The following is a 16,412-nucleotide window of genomic DNA, read 5'->3' as shown; positions in this document are numbered from 1 at the left end:
AAAGTATGCTGCCATATTGCAAAGTTGGTTCCACTTCCACAACAGTGGGTCACGTGATGCACACGGCACCTTCTATTTCTAAAGGAAGCAGATTGAAATCTGCAGTGTCTAAGAAGAACGGCTTCAGGCAGACAGGCACTGTTATGTTTAAAAATAGCACGAGCAGGGAAGCAATTGTGAGGGGGAGGAGAGGGAGGAAAGAAAGCAAACACTCTGCATATAAAATTGTAACGAGACATTTGCATTCATCTACATTACATACTTACTCCGGAGACTTTCTTCCCCCTGTGCATTCCATTCCTCTCCTCCCCTTGTGCATTCCTCTCCTCCCACTTCCTTCCCTGCGTGTGCACTGCTATGTATAAACATAACAGTGCCTGTCTGCCTGAAGCGTTCTTCTAAGACACTGCAGGGCTCAATCTGCTTCCTTTACAAATAGAAGGTGCTGTGTGTATCACGTGACCCACTGTTGTGGAACGTGCGTTGCTATATGGCAGCTTACATTGCAGGTACAAGGCTGCTGAGCAATGTTTAAATGATAAAGCTTTTACCTACAAAAGAATGCAGTAAGATGAAAACTGCATACAGAATTAAAGTCAGTATATTTTGCATAATGAGAAAAAGTTGGTTTAAAATATTTCAAGCAGGTGTTGTGGTTCCCTTTAAGTTGATTCAACATGCTAATAATTTCATTCGTGATGCCATTTTTGATGATATCAAAATTGATGTTAAATCTATGTCTTTAGCTATTTTAGCTAGAAGAGCTTTGTGGCTCAAATCTTGGAATGCTGTTATGACTTCTAAATCCAGATTGCTTTCTCTTTCTTTCCAAGGTAATAAATTACTTGGTTCTCAGTTGGATTCAATAATTTCAACTGTTACTGGGGGGAAGGGAGTTTTTTTGCCTCAGGATAAAAAAACCTAAGGGTAAATCTAAGGCTTTTAACCGTTTTCGTTCCTTTCGTCAAAATAAGGAACATAAACCTAATCCTTCCCCCAAGGAATCTGCATCCAATTGGAAACCTTCCTCAAATTGGAATAAATCCAAGCCATTTAAGAGATCAAAAACCAGCCCCCAAGTCCGCATGAAGGTGCGGCCCTCATTCCAGCTCAGCTGGTAGGGGGCAGATTAACATTTTTCAAAGATGTTTGGATCAATTGGGTCCAAAATCATTGGATTCAGAGTATTGTCTCTCAGGGGAACAGAATAGGATTCAGAGTAAGACCGCCTGTGAGAAGATTTTTTCTCTCACGCATTCCGGTAAACTCAGTAAAGGCTCAGGCTTTTCTGAAGTGTGTTTCAGACCTGGAGTTATCAGAGGTAATCATGCCAGTTCCGTTTCAGGAACAGGGTCTGGGGTTTTATTCAAATCTATTCATTGTCCCAAAGAAAGAGAATTCATTCAGACCAGTTTTGGATCTAAAGATTTTGAATCAATATGTAAGAGTACCAACTTTCAAAATGGTGACTATAAGGACTATTCTGCCTTTTGTTCAGCAAGGGCATTATATGTCCACAATAGACTTACAGGATGCATATCTTCATATTCCGATTCATCCAGATCATTATCAGTTCCTGAGATTCTCTTTTCTAGACCAGCATTACCAATTTGTTGCTCTTCCTTTTGGCCTAGCGACAGCTCCAAGAATATTTTCAAAGGTTCTAGGTGCCCTGCTCTCTGTATCAGAGAACGGGGTATTGCAGTGTTTCCTTATTTGGACGATATCTAAATACTCGCTCAGTCTTTACGTTCTGCAGAATCACACACAAATCAACTAGTGTTGTTTCTTCAAAGACATGGTTGGAGGATCAATTTACGAAAAAGTTTTTTGATTCCTCAGACAAGGGTAACCTTTTTAGGTTTCCAGATAGATTCAGTGTCCATGACTTTGTCTCTAACAGACAAGAGACGTTTGAAATTGGTTGTAGCCTGTCTGAACCTTCAGTCTCAGTCATTCCCTTCAGTAGCTATGTGCATGGAAGTTTTAGGTCTCATGACTGCAGCATCGGACGCAATCCCCTTTGCTCGTTTTCATATGAGACCTCTCCAGCTTTGTATGCTGAACCAATGGTGCAGGGATTATACAAGGATATCAGAATTAATATCCTTAAATCCTAATGTTAGACTTTCTCTGACTTGGTATAATTTTTGGGGCCTCTTTCGTCCGTCCAACCTGGACTGTGATCACAACAGATGCAAGTCTTTCAGGTTGGGGAGCTGTTTGGGGATCTCTGACAGCACAAGGAGTTAAGAAATCTCAAGAGACGAGATTACCATTCAGTATTTTAGAACTCTGTGCGATTCTCAGGGCTCTTCAATTTTGGCCTCTGTTGAAGAGAGAACCGTTCATTTGTTTTCAGACAGACAATGTCACAAATGTGGCATATGTCAATCATCAGGGTGGGATTCACAGTCCCCAAGCTATGAAAGAAGTATCTTGGATACTTGTTTGGGCGGAATCCAGCTCCTGTCTAATTTCTGCGGTTCATATCCCAGGTATAGACAATTGGGAAGCGGATTACCTCAGTCGCCAGACTTTACATCCGGGAGAATGGTCTCTCCACCGAGATGTGTTTTCTCAAATTGTTCAGATGTGGGCGCTTCCAGAAATAGATGATGGCATCTCATCTAAACAAAAAACTTCTCAGGTACCTGTACAGGTCCAGGGATACTCAGGCGGAAGCAGTAGATGCATTGACACCTCCTTGGTGTTATCAACCTGCTTATATTTTCCCGCCTCTAGTTCTTCTTCCAAGAGTGATCTCCAAGATCATCATGGAGCAATCGTTTGTGCTGCTGGTAGCTCCAGCATGGCTTCACAGGTTTTGGTATGCAGATCTTGTCCGGATGTCCAGTTGCCAACTTCCACTATCTCAAGGTCTATTTTTCCATCAGGATCTCAAATCATTAAATTTGAAGTAATGGAGATTAAACGCTTAGTGCTTAGTCATAGAGGTTTCTCTGACTTGGTGATTAATACTATGTTGCAGGCTCGTAAATCTGTTTCTAGAAAGATTTATTATTGAGTTTGGAAGATTTACATTTCATGGTGTTCTTCTCATAAATTCTCTTGGCATTCTTTTAGAATTCCTAGAACTTTACAGTTTCTTCAGGATGGTTTGGATAAAGGTTTGTCTGCAAGTTCCTTGAAAGGACAAATCTCTGCTCTTTCTGTTTTATTTCACAGAAAGATTGCTAAACTTCCTTATATGCATTGTTTTGTGCAGACTTTGCTTCGTATCAAGCCTGTTATTAAATCAATCTCTCCTCCCTGGAGTCTTAATTTGGTTTTGAAGGCTTTGCAGGCTCCTCCGTTTGAGCCTATGCATTCTTTGGACATTAAACTACTTTCTTGTAAAGTGTTGTTTCTTTTGGCCATCTCTTCTGCTAGAAGAGTTTCTGAATTATCTGCTCTCTCTTGTGAATCTCCTTTTCTAATTTTTCATCAGGATATGGCGGTTTTGCGGACTTCATTTAAATTCTTACCTAAGGTTGTGAATTCTAACAACATTAATAGAGAAATTGTTGTCCCTTCCTTGTTTCCTAATCCTAAGAATTCTTTGGAGAGATCCTTACAGTCTTTGGATGTGGTAAGAGCTTTGAAATATTATGTTGAAGCTACTAAAGATTTCAGGAAGACTTCTAATCTGTTTGTTATATTTTCTGGTTCTAGGAAAGGTCAGAAGGCTTCTGCCGTTCCCTTGGCATGGTGGTTAAAGCTTTTGATTCATCAAGCTTATTTGGAGTCGTGTCAAGCCCCGCCTCAGAGAATTACAGCTCATTCTACTAGATCAATCTCTACTTCGTGGGCTTTTAAGAATGAAGCTTAAGTTGATCAGATTTGCAAAGCAGCAACTTGGTCTTCTTTGCATACATTTACTAAATTCTACCGTTTTGATGTCTTTGCAGTTTTTGGTAGAAAAGTTCTTCAGGCAGCTGTTTCAGTTTGATTCTTCTGCTTTTGATTTAAGTTTTTTCCTTTCATTTATGAGAATAAACTTATTTTGTGGGTTATGGATTAATTTTTTTTCAGCTGTTTTTATTTTTATCCCTCCCTCTCTAGTGACTCTTGCGTGGAGTTCCACATCTTGTGTATTGCTATCCCATACGTCACTAGCTCATGGACTCTTGCCAATTACATGAAAGAAAACATAATTTATGTAAGAACTTATCTGATAAATTCATTTCTTTCATATTGGCAAGAGTCCTTTTTATGATTTTTTTTGTATAAAGCACAATTATATCCAAATTCCTTTTGTTGATGCTTTTTACTCCTTTCTTTATCACCCCACTACTTGGCTATTCATTAAACTGAATTGTGGGTGTGGTGAGGGGTGTATTTATAGGCATTTTGAGGTTTGGGAAACTTTGTCCCTCCTGGTAGGATTGTATATCCCATACGTCACTAGCTCATGGACTCTTGCCAATATGAAAGAAATGAATTTATCAGGTAAGTTCTTACAAAAATTATGTTTTTAAGCAACTTTCTAATTTGCTCCCATTATCAATTTTTTTTCGTTCCATTGGTATCTTTATTTGAAAAAGCAATAATGTAAGCTTAGAAGCCGGACCATTTTTGGTTCATCACCTGGGTAGCGCTTGCTGATTGGTGTCTATATATGTAGCCATGAATCAGCAAGCGCTACCCGGCTTCTAAGCTTAAATTCTTGCTTTTCAAATAAAGATACAAAGATAATAAAGACAAATTGTTAATAGGATTAAATTAGAAAGGTGCATGCTTTATCTGAATCATGAAAGTTTATTTTTGACTACACTATCCCTTTAACTGATCTGTTTAATCAGTCACTATTGACAGGAGTTGTTCCAGAGGATTGGCAAATAGTGACTGTAGACCTCTTCATAAAAAGGCCAGTATTATTATCTGTTATTTTGCAGAGCGCTAACAGATTCTGCTGCACCAGGGAAGAATCTGGTAACCACAGACCAGTTAGTTTAACATTAGTAGTAAGGAAATCAATGGAAGCTCTCTTAAAAGAAGGAATTCTGATTTACATAAAGACAAACAATTTAGAGGACCCAAATCAGCATGGTTTTACTTCAGGGAGATCATGTCATACTAATCTGACTTCTTTGATTATGTAACGAAAGTATTAGACCAGGATGGAGCAGTTGATGTAGCATATCTAGATTTCAGCAAAGCATTTGTAGACTCAAAAAAGTGAACAGGGTAGAATGCTGGCTTAAAGATAGAAAACAGAGTTTCTTTTTTATGACACGATGAGTCCATGGATCATCTTAATTACTAATGGGATATTCACCTCCTGGTCAGCAGGAGGAGGCAAAGAGCACCACAACAGAGCTGTTAAATAGCTCCTCCCTTCCCTCCCACCCCAGTCATTCTCTTTGCCTACGTTAGTGATGGGAAGAGGTAAAGTGAGGTGTTAGTGTAGATTCTTCAATCAAGAGTTTATTATTTTTAAAGTAGTGCCAAAGTGTTCTTCTTTGTTCTAGGGTGTAGCCGTAGTCCTCCATATCATTCTCTTCAGTAGGGCTTTGGTGGCTTTAGAGCACTTGTGGGACATAATTCTCACTGCGCCTCCCATGTAATTTTTGCTGCACTTACCAAGAAAATCTGAGGGATATTACTCAGAACTTTCGTTTTAAATTACAGGTCCATGTGAGGGAGAGGACCTCGCAAACCTGGGAACTGCCTTACTGTCCGGCAGAAGATGAGGTAAGTGCTAACTTTATTCTGGGGGTTGAAAAGGCTCGGAAGAAAGGTTGGACATTTAATCTTTATTATACCTTGTTGGATTTGACCTCCTTTATCAGAGGGTTACAGATAGATTCCCCCAGAGGCTTAGGGGACGCTTTGGGACAGTTTAAACGCAGACACAGGGGATGCATAGGACATGTTCTCTCATCTCCCGGCGGTTTCATGATAGCCGACCGGCAGATCCCCTATTGACAAAACTGATGAGCTATACAAAAGACGAGCTCAGGGTGAGGTGTTGAAGGGGACTGTGTTCTCATCTCCCGGCGGTTTAATAATAGCCGACCGGGAGAACACATATTGACATCAGTGTGAGGTGTTTGACATTTAGTCTCTTGGACTAGCAGCTGCCAAGCTGAAGCTGATCAGTCCGTTATTGCGCTCCCGATAGTTCCACTTTGTAAAAATAAAAAGATCAATGGCGACCGGGAGTTTATTATGCTTACGCCCACAATGGGCGGAGTTGTGTGTGGCGCCAATTTAGTTGCGCACCACTTTGTCGTTTTTTTCCGAGTATCGGAAGGGATAGAGGAGAGTGTTTACTCTTAAATAGAGAAAGTAACGGACTGGACAGGGTTTCAAAAGGTCTTAGTCCGAAATATTTACTGTGCAAAGGGCTGGCAGGCACTACAGCTAGGTAGCTGAGGTGTAGAGGGGGTTTTCAGTACTGTGTTTTTATTAACCATGTTTGCACGCTTAATTTAGAAATTACTTGTTAAAAATTTAAAGCGACAGTAACATAACTAAAGAAGTTTCTCTTTAAAAGTTAAAGAGACAGTAGCGTTCTTTTTTTTTTTTTTCTGGGTTGGTTTTTCTTGGATTATTCACCCATGTGTGGCAGAGTGTTCCAAGAAACCCTACAAAGTATCTCCTTATGTTTTGATATGAATGGAGAGATCCTTACTATAAGAATAAAAACTTTTTTTTTTCCAAAAGTGCAAAATATTTTATAACCCACACATGCAGTGCCCTGCACCTCTTCACTAACTCCACCTGGGGTTAATTGACAAAACATTGCTTCCTAAGATCATTAAAGCAATGTCTGATGTATTTACTCAGTGAATAGTGCTTATACAGTAGTAGCTTTTCCTAATGATCCTCCTTGAAGCACGGAGTGGGGGATACTTTGGTAGTAGATAAGGGGGAAATCTCAGACTCTGTCTGTGTAATTTCTTTTGTTGATACTGAAGAGTTTCCTTTTAGCTTAGGCTTCAACACCTCCGTTTGTTAATAGAAGGTTTCTGATACCCTGGATGACTCCGACATTATCGGCGTAGTCAATCCTAATAAGTCCAGTACACTTTACAAAGTCAGGGAGAAACTGGGTACCCCCTTTTCTCCAGATATAGCAGACTCTATCCAGGAGTCTTGTCAATAGTACCCAAGGAAGGGGTGTACGTCAGAGTTGACATCTACCTGCGGTTTGTATTGCTTTGTCACCAGTGTGGTAGCGTACCGTTTTGGTGCGTGGTCTAATTCTATCGGACAGACACTTCTCTCGAAGTAGTCCGGGATAGGATTAAGGCAATTAAGTTAGCCGACTTCTTTATCCCAGATGCTCCTCTTCAACGTTTAAGCTGGGAGCTAAGTTTTCAGGTTTTTGCGATATGGCCCGCAGAGTGTCAGGAAAGATGGGGTCTGCGGATACCTCATCTGAGTATAAACTTTTGGGTGATTCCCTACAAGGGAAGACCTTGTTTGGACCTATTTTAGCAGAAATTCTCTCTAATATTCGAGAGGAAAAGGGACATTCATTCCCTCGGGAATAGGGGAATGTAATTCAAATATCCTGCTAGAACAAAAGACAACAGGCTAGGCCTGCCCCCGATCCGGAAAGACTCTCTGTATCCTTAGGATACAATCTGGAGTCAGGACTTTTCTTCCAGGGGCAGATCTTTGCTTTAAAGATTATCTGCAGAAGAAGAGAGGCATTTTTCCACTGCATAGGAGACCTCTCTGACGTGGGAGCGATAGTCCCTATTTGGATTCAGGAACAGAATCTGGAATTTATTCCAACTTGTTCGGGGTTCCCAAATGGAGGGAACCCTCAGTCCTGTTTGTAGAGCTCAAGAGTCTAAATAAATTCATAAAATTAACGTCCTTCAAGTTGGAAGCTATTCGTTTCACTCTCCCTTGTTTCAAGAGGGTCAATCTATGACACTGAGAAATAAAGGACGTGTATTTGCATGTTCCCATTCTTAGGGATTAACACAAGTTTCTAAGGTTTGCCTTTCTAGACAAACTTTTCCAATCCATGACTCTTCCTGTCGGTCTTACTACAGCTCCCAGACTTTCTCAGAGGTTTTGGGACCGCTGTTGGAGGTGCTTCAATTAAGGGACATTGCAGTGTCACCCTATTTGACCGACACATTAGTCCAGGCACCATCCTTACAACGAGCAAGATCCCACACGGAAATGTTGTTATCCCTCCTGAGATCTCACGGATAGAAGGTAAATTTGGAAAAGAGTTCCTTAGTTCCAAATACAGGGGTAACTTTCTTGGGAACAATAATAGATTCCCTATCTATGATGATTTTTCTGACAGAAGTCAGGACATTAAAGATTTTCAATACTTGTCTACCTCTTCAGTCCACTCCTCGACCATCAGTGGCTCAGTGCATGGAGGTAGTCGGGCTGATGGTGTCGGTCCTCCCGTTTGCTCGGTTCCACCTCAGAGCTCTATAGTTAAACATGCTCAGACAATGGAACGGAGATTATGCGGGCTCGTCTCCCCAAATACTACTGGAGCAGAAGTCAAGGCATTCTCTTCAGTGGTTGTCTCTGGATCATCTCTCCCTGGGAACCTGCTGTCGCAGACTATCTTGGGTGATTGTGACAACAAATGCCATCCTTCTAGGATGGGGAGCAGTCTGGGGCTTTCTAAAGGCTCAGGGAGTTTGGATTCAGAGTCTGTTCTACTACTAAACATTCTGGAGTTGAGAGCGATCTTCAATGCTTTTCTGGCCTGACCCTAGTTGGCCTCGGTCCAGTTTATCAGGTTCCAGTCGGACAACATAACTTTAGTGGTTTGCATCATTCATCAGGAAGGAACAAGACGTTCCTTAGCGATGACAGAGGAACCAAAATAATTAAATGGGCGGAGGTCCATTCTTGCTGTCTGTCGGCGATCCACATCCCAGGGGTGGACTTCTGGGAAGCGGATTTCCTGAATAAGGCAGACCTTTCATCAGGGGAGTGGGAACTCCATCCGGAAGTGTTTTCCAGCCTTATTCTCAAATGGAGTCAGCCGGAATTAGATCTCATGGCATCTCGGCAGAATACCAAGCTCCCGAGGTACAGGCCGAGGTCCGGGGACTTTCAGGCGGTACTGATAGATGCCCTGGCGGTAACTTGGACCTTCAGTCTAGCATACCTATTTCCTCCGTTGGCTCTTCTTCCTCGGGTCATTGCTCGAGTTCCGTAGGAAAGGGCCTTGGTGATCCTCATTGCACCGACTTGGCCTCGCAGGATTTGGTATGCAGATCTGGTGGACATGTAGTCTCTGCCACCTTGGAGACTTCCGTAAAGGAAGGACCTTCTAATTTGAGGGCCTTTTCCTCACCCATATCCGGTTTCTCTGAAACTGGCTACTTGGAGAATGAACGCTTAATTTTGTCTAAAGCGGGGTTTTTCTGACTTTTTTATAGAAGGATTTACCATAAGATATGGTGTATATATCTCTATTGGTGCAAATTTTAAGGCTACTCCTGGAGTAGACTTCGGATTCATGGAAATCTGTCCTTTCTCCAAGAAGCTTTGGAGAATGGTTTCTCGGCAAGTTCCCTAAAGAGTCAAATATCTGTCTATTTTGTTCCGTAACCGCCTGGCGGATGTCCCAGACGTACAATCATTTTGTCAGGTCTGGTCAGGATCAGGTCTGTGTTCCAACCAGTTACTCCTCCATGGAGTCTGAATTTAGTTCTCAAAGTTTTTCAAAGGGCTCCGTCTAAGCCTATGCATTCCTTAGATATTAAGTTATCTTGGAAAGTTGTATTTCTTGTTGCTATTCTTCTGCTTGTAGAGTGTCAGAGCTCTCGGCATTGCAGTAGGAGTCTCCTTACCTTATTTTCCATTCAGATAAGGTAGTTTTCCGTACTAAATTAGGATTTCTTCCTAAGGTTGTTTCTGATCGGAACATTAATCAGGGGATTGTTGTTCCTTCCTTGTGTCCTAATCCTTTTTCTTAGAAAGAACGTCTTCTGCACAATTTGGACGTGGTCCGTGCTTTACACTTTTTACCTGCTGGCGACTAAGGATTTCGCCAGTCTTCTGCTTTATTTGTGTTTTTCTCAGGAGAAAGTAAGGGCCAGAAAGCTACTTCTCTTTCTTTCTGGCTGAAGAGTATTATACGTTTTGCTTTTGAGATTGCTGGACTACAGCATCCAGAGAGAGTTATGGCTCATTCCACGAGGGCCGTTGCTTCCTCGTGGTCGTTCAAGAATGAAGCTTCTGTGGAACAGATTTGCAAGGCTGCAACTTGGTTCGCTCTTTACACTTTTTCAAAGTCCTATAAATTTTGCATTTTATCTCGGCTGAGGCCGCTTTTGGGAGTAGGGTTCTTCAAGCAGTGGTGCCTTCAGTTTAGGTTTCCTGCCTTGTCCCTCCCGTATCATCCGTGTACTCTAGCTTGGGTATTGAATCCCATTAGTAATTAAGATGATCCGTGGACTCATCGTGTCATAAAAAAGAAAAGAAAATTTATGCTTACCTGATAAATGTATTTCTTTTTTGACACGATGAGTTCACTGCCCGCCCTGTTCTTGTAAGACAGGTTGTTGGTCCTTGTAAACTTCAGACACCTCTGCACCTTGACTTTTCCTTTCTTTCCTTAACTTCGGTCGAATGGGAGGGAAGGGAGGAGCTATTTAAAAGCTCTGCTGTGATGCTCTTTGCCGCCTCCTGGTGACCAGGAGGTGAATATCCCATTAGTAATTAAGATGATCCGTGGACTCATCGTGTCAAAAAAGAAATAAATTTATCAGATAAGCATAAATTTTCTTATCTTAGTAAATTGAGTACATTCAGCAGAGGGGGCAGTTACTAGTGGTGTTCCTCAGGGATCAGTTCTGGGGCCTGTTTTGTCAGAGATATCCACAAAGGGTTACAGTCAAAGTATGTCTGTTTGCAGATGATTTGTAATAGAGTAGATGTTCCAGGGAGGGGTTGAACAAATGAGAAGCGATATACAAAAATTGGAGGATTGAAAAAATGACTGATATCTAAAGTTTAACACTGCAAAGTACAAAATTATGCATTTAGGGAAGAAAAATCCAAATGTTAATTACAGACTCAATTACACTTTTACTGACTGTTAAAAATAAGGAACTGGATTTAGGAATTATTATTTAAAATGTAGTAATGCAGCGAGTAAGGCCAGGAGAATGCTTGTATGTATTGGTAGAGGTATTTGCAGCAGAAATAGTAAGGTTCTTATGCCACTTTACAGACCATTAGTTAGGCCTCATATTGAGAATTGTGTGCAGTTCTGGAGGCCTTTCCCCAGAAGGATATAAACAAACTGGAATCTGTGCAAATTAACGCTACCAAAATGGTACAAATGGGTCTAAAAAATAACTTGCCAGGAGAGGCTCAATTACCTAAATATTTATAGCTTAGAGGAGAGAGGGGAAAGAAGTGATATTATAGTAACTTTCAAGTATATTAAAGGGCTTAGTAAAGCTGAGGCTGTGAGTATTCTTCATAAAGAAAAATTCAAGAACAAGGGGTCATGATCTGAAGCTGAAGGGTAGTAGATTCTGGAGTTATTTGTGGAAGCCCTTCACTTTACAAAAAGGGTGAGAGATTCATGGAATAAACTTCCACAAGATGTTGTAATGCTAAACACTGTCGGGGGACTTCAAGAATGACTGGGATAAGTATAAGAATATCATACAAACTAGATAAGTTTATACTTTTAGACAATATTGGACAGACTTGTTGGGCATATGGTTCTTATCTGTCGTCAAAATCTATGTTTCCATGTTACTGATTTGTTTGGCTTTGTTTGCACACCACTTTATTCTCTTTCCTTTATATTCAGATCTATTCAGTTGCAGCTGAATATTGGAGTAGATCAGATAAGGGTAGTACACAGAGATGGGCGAGTTATTACGTTGTCTCACCAAGAGCAGGAATTGCAGGACTTCCTTCTCTCTCAGGTATGCATATTAAAGATTTAGTAACCAAACAATGTTATTCAAATGTGTCCTTAAAGGGAAATGAAACCCAAATTTCTCCAACATTGGTGTGTCCGGTCCACGGCGTCATCCATAACTTGTGGGAATATTCTCTTCCCCAACAGGAAATGGCAAAGAGCACAGCAAAAGCTGTCCATATAGTCCCTCCTAGGCTCTGCCCACCCCAGTCATTCTCTTTGCCGTTGCACAGGCAACATCTCCACGGAGATGGTGAAGAGTATGTGGTGATTAGTTGTAGTTTTTTATTCTACTATCAAGAGTTTGTTATTTTAAAATAGTGCTGGTATGTACTATTTACTCTGAAACAGAAAAAGATGAAGAGTTCTGTTTGTGAGAGGAATATGATTTTAGCAGCAGTAACTAAAATCGTTTGCTGTTTCCACATAGGACTGTTGAGATGAAATAACTTCAGTTGGGGGAAACAGTTAGCAGACTTTTCTGCTTAAGGTATGACTAGCCATTTTTCTAACAAGACTGTGTAATGCTGGAAGGCTGTCATTTCCCCTCATGGGGACCGGTAAGCCATTTTCTTAGTCTAAAACAAACAGAATAAAGGGCTTAATGTGGGCTATAAAACTGGTAGACATTTTTATGGGCAAGATCGATTGCTTTATTTGGGCTTTTTATAAAGATTGATGTTGATATTCACACTTATAAAATTTGGGGAACGTTTTTTTAACGTCAGGCACTGGTTTAGACACCTTTTCAGTCAGGAAGGGCCTTCCCTGTAGTAGGCTGAGCCTCATTTTCGCGCCATTACTGCACAGTTTCTTTTGAGAGCAGGACATGCAGCTGCATGTGTGTGGGTCTGAAAGTATTTGAAAAGGTTCCTAGAAGGCTTCATTTGGTATCGTATACCCCCTGGGTTTGGTAAAGTCGCAGCAAAGGCTGTAGCTGGGACTGTAGAGGGGTTAAAACATTTTAAGGGTTAAAGGTCTCAAATTTGGGGTGCAATGCTTTGAATGCTTTAAGACACTGTGGTGAAAATTTGGTTAAATTTGAACAATTCCTTCATAGTTTTTCACATATTCAGTAATAAAGTGTGCACTGTTTAAAATTTAAAGAGACAGTAACGGTTTTGTTTAAAAACGGTTTTTGTACTTTATTGACAAGTTTAAGCCTGTTTAACATGTCTGTGCCTTCAGATAAGCTATGTTCTGTATGTATGGAAGCCAATGTGTCTCCCCCTTCAAAATTGTGTGATAATTGTGCCATAGCGTCCAAACAAAGTAAGGACAGTACTGCCACAGATAGTAAAGTTGCCCAAGATGATTCATCAGATGAAGGGAGTAGACATAGTTCTACATCATCTCCTTCTGTGTCTACGCCAGTTTTGTCCACGCAGGAGGCCCCTAGTACTTCTAGCGCGCCAATGCTTATTACTATGCAACAATTGACGGCAGTAATGGATAACTCCATAGCAACAGGGTTCACGCACTTAAGTTAGCTAATTCCTTTATTTTAGATGCTGCTTTGCAGTTAGCTAGATTAGCGGTGAAAAATTCTGGGTTTGCAATTGTGGCGTGCAGAGCGCTCTGGCTAAAGTCTTGGTCAGCGGATGTATCTTCCAAGACAAAATTACTTAATATATCTTTCAAGGGTAAAACTCTTTTTGGGCCAGAATTGAAAGAGATTATCTCAGACATCACTGGGGGTAAGGGCCACGCCCTCCCACAAGATAGGCCTTTCAAAGCCAAGAATAAGTCTAATTTTCGTTCCTTTCGCAATTTCAGGAACGGACCGGCCTCCAACTCTGCAGCCTCTAGACAAGAGGGTAATGCTTCGCAAACCAAACCAGCTTGGAAACCGATGCAAGGCTGGAACAAGGGTAAGCAGGCCAAGAAACCTGCTGCTGCTAACAAGACAGCATGAAGGAGTAGCCCCCGATCCGGGACCGGATCTAGTAGGGGGCAGACTCTCTCTCTTCGCTCAGACTTGGGCAAGAGATGTTCAGGATCCCTGGGCACTAGAAATATTTTCTCAGGGTTATCTTCTGGACATGTCTCACTTATCCTCAAACCAAATAAAGAGACAGGCATTCTTACATTGTGTAGAAGACCTGTTAAAAATGGGATTGATACACCCAGTTCCAACCGTGGAACAAGGAATGGGCTTTTACTCAAATCTGTTTGTGGTTCCCAAAAAAGAGGGAACTTTCAGACCAATTCTGGATTTAAAGTTCCTAAACAAATTTCTCAGAGTGCCATCGTTCAAAATGGAAACCATTCGAACGATTTTACCTACAATCCAGGAGGGTCAATTTATGACTACCGTGGATCTAAAGGATGCGTATCTACATATTCCTATCCACAAAGATCATCATAAGTTCCTAAGGTTCGCCTTTCTGGACAAACATTACCAGTTTGTGGCTCTCCCATTCGGGCTAGCCACTGCTCCAAGGATTTTCACAAAGGTACTCGGGTCCCTTCTAGCGGTTCTAAGACCAAGGGGCATTGCAGTGGCACCTTACTTGGACGACATTCTGATACAAGCGTCGTCTCTTTCAAAGGCAAAGGCTCACACAGACATCGTTCTGGCCTTTCTCAGATCTCACGGATGGAAAGTGAACATAGAAAAAAGTTCCCTGTCTCCGTCGACAAGAGTTCCTTTCTTGGGGACAATAATAGATTCTTTAGAAATGAAGATTTTCCTGACAGATGTCAGAAAGTCGAAACTTCTAAACGCTTGTCAAGTTCTTCACTCTGTTCCACGACCTTCCATAGCTCAGTGCATGGAAGTAGTAGGGTTGATGGTTGCAGCAATGGACATAGTTCCTTTTGCGCGAATTCATCTAAGACCATTACAACTGTGCATGCTGAAACAGTGGAATGGGGACTATACAGACTTGTCTCCAGTGATTCAAGTAGATCAGAAGACCAGAGACTCACTCCGTTGGTGGCTAACCCAGGATCACCTGTCCCAGGGAATGAGCTTCCGCAGACCAGAGTGGGTCATCGTCACTACCGACGCCAGTCTAGTGGGCTGGGGCGCGGTCTGGGACTCCCTGAAAGCTCAGGGGCTATGGTCTCGGGAAAAGTCTCTTCTCCCGATAAACATTCTGGAACTGAGAGCGATATTCAATACTCTCAGGGCTTGGCCTCAACTAGCAAGGGCCAGATTCATAAGATTCCAATCAGACAACATGACGACTGTTGCTTACATCAACCATCAGGGGGGAACAAGGAGTTCCCTGGCAATGAGAGAAGTGACCAAAATCATAAAATGGGCGGAGGATCACTCCTGCCACCTATCTGCGATCCACATCCCAGGAGTGGAAAACTGGGAGGCGGATTATCTGAGTCGTCAGACATTCCATCCGGGGGAGTGGGAACTCCACCCGGAGATATTTGCCTAGTTGACTCAATTATGGGGCATTCCAGACATGGATCTGATGGCGTCTCGTCAGAACTTCAAGGTTCCTTGCTACGGGTCCAGATCCAGGGATCCCAAGGCGACTCTAGTGGATGCATTAGTAGCGCCTTGGACCTTCAACCTAGCTTATGTGTTTCCACCGTTTCCTCTCATTCCCAGGCTGGTAGCCAGGATCAAGCAGGAGAGGGCCTCGGTGATCTTGATAGCTCCTGCGTGGCCACGCAGGACTTGGTATGCAGACCTGGTGAATATGTCATCGGCTCCACCATGGAAGCTACCTTTGAGACAGGATCTTCTAGTACAAGGTCCATTCAAACATCCAAATCTAGTTTCCCTCCAGCTGACGGCTTGGAAATTGAACGCTTGATTTTATCTAAGCGTGGGTTTTCGGATTCTGTAATAGATACTCTGGTACAAGCCAGAAAACCTGTAACTAGAAAAATTTACCATAAAATATGGAAAAGATATATCTGTTGGTGTGAATCCAAGGGATTCTCATGGAGTAAGATCAAAATTTCTAGGATCCTTTCCTTTCTCCAAGAAGGTTTGGATAAGGGATTATCAGCGAGTTCTCTAAAGGGACGGATTTCTGCTTTATCTGTCTTGTTACACAAACGACTGGCAGCTGTGCCTGATGTTCAAGCTTTTGTTCAGGCTTTGGTCAGGATCAAGCCTGTTTACAGACCTTTGACTCCTCCCTGGAGTCTGAATTTAGTTCTTTCAGTTCTTCAAGGGGTTCCGTTTGAACCTCTACATTCCATAGATATCAAGATGTTATCTTGGAAAGTTCTGTTTTTGGTTGCTATTTCTTCTGCTAGAAGAGTTTCTGAGTTATCTGCTTTGCAGTGTAATCCGCCCTATCTGGTGTTCCATTCAGATAAGGTTGTTTTGCGTACTAAACCTGGTTTCCTTCCAAAGGTTGTTTCCAACAAGAATATTAACCAGGAAATAGTTGTGCCTTCTTTGTGTCCGAATCCAGTTTCAAAGAAGGAACGTTTGTTACACAATTTAGATGTAAATAAAAAGAGAGAGATGCACTCAGCTGAGACAGAACAAAAGCTGGAAAAACTTCCGTGCCTGTTCATTTTATTATAGTGTGTCACTCAG

General features: G+C 41.8%; 1 protein-coding gene across 1 annotated transcript in view; it reads left to right on the top strand.

The window, feature by feature from the left end:
* LOC128643662 (mediator of RNA polymerase II transcription subunit 17-like) overlaps window positions 1–16,412 on the top strand; it is a gene marked incomplete at its 5' end in the record, with an annotated part of 45,901 nt that overhangs the window by 15,919 nt on the left and 13,570 nt on the right. The window contains one exon of the mRNA XM_053696488.1: window positions 11,777–11,894. Coding sequence (XP_053552463.1) covers window positions 11,777–11,894 — 118 coding nt within the window. The remainder of the gene's footprint in view (window positions 1–11,776; window positions 11,895–16,412) is intronic.

This window comes from Bombina bombina, unplaced genomic scaffold, assembly GCF_027579735.1.
Source record: "Bombina bombina isolate aBomBom1 unplaced genomic scaffold, aBomBom1.pri scaffold_832, whole genome shotgun sequence".
In the NCBI taxonomy this organism is placed as follows: domain Eukaryota; kingdom Metazoa; phylum Chordata; class Amphibia; order Anura; family Bombinatoridae; genus Bombina; species Bombina bombina.
Note: the sequence above shows the minus strand (reverse complement) of the source record. Positions and strands in the feature narration are given on the sequence as shown.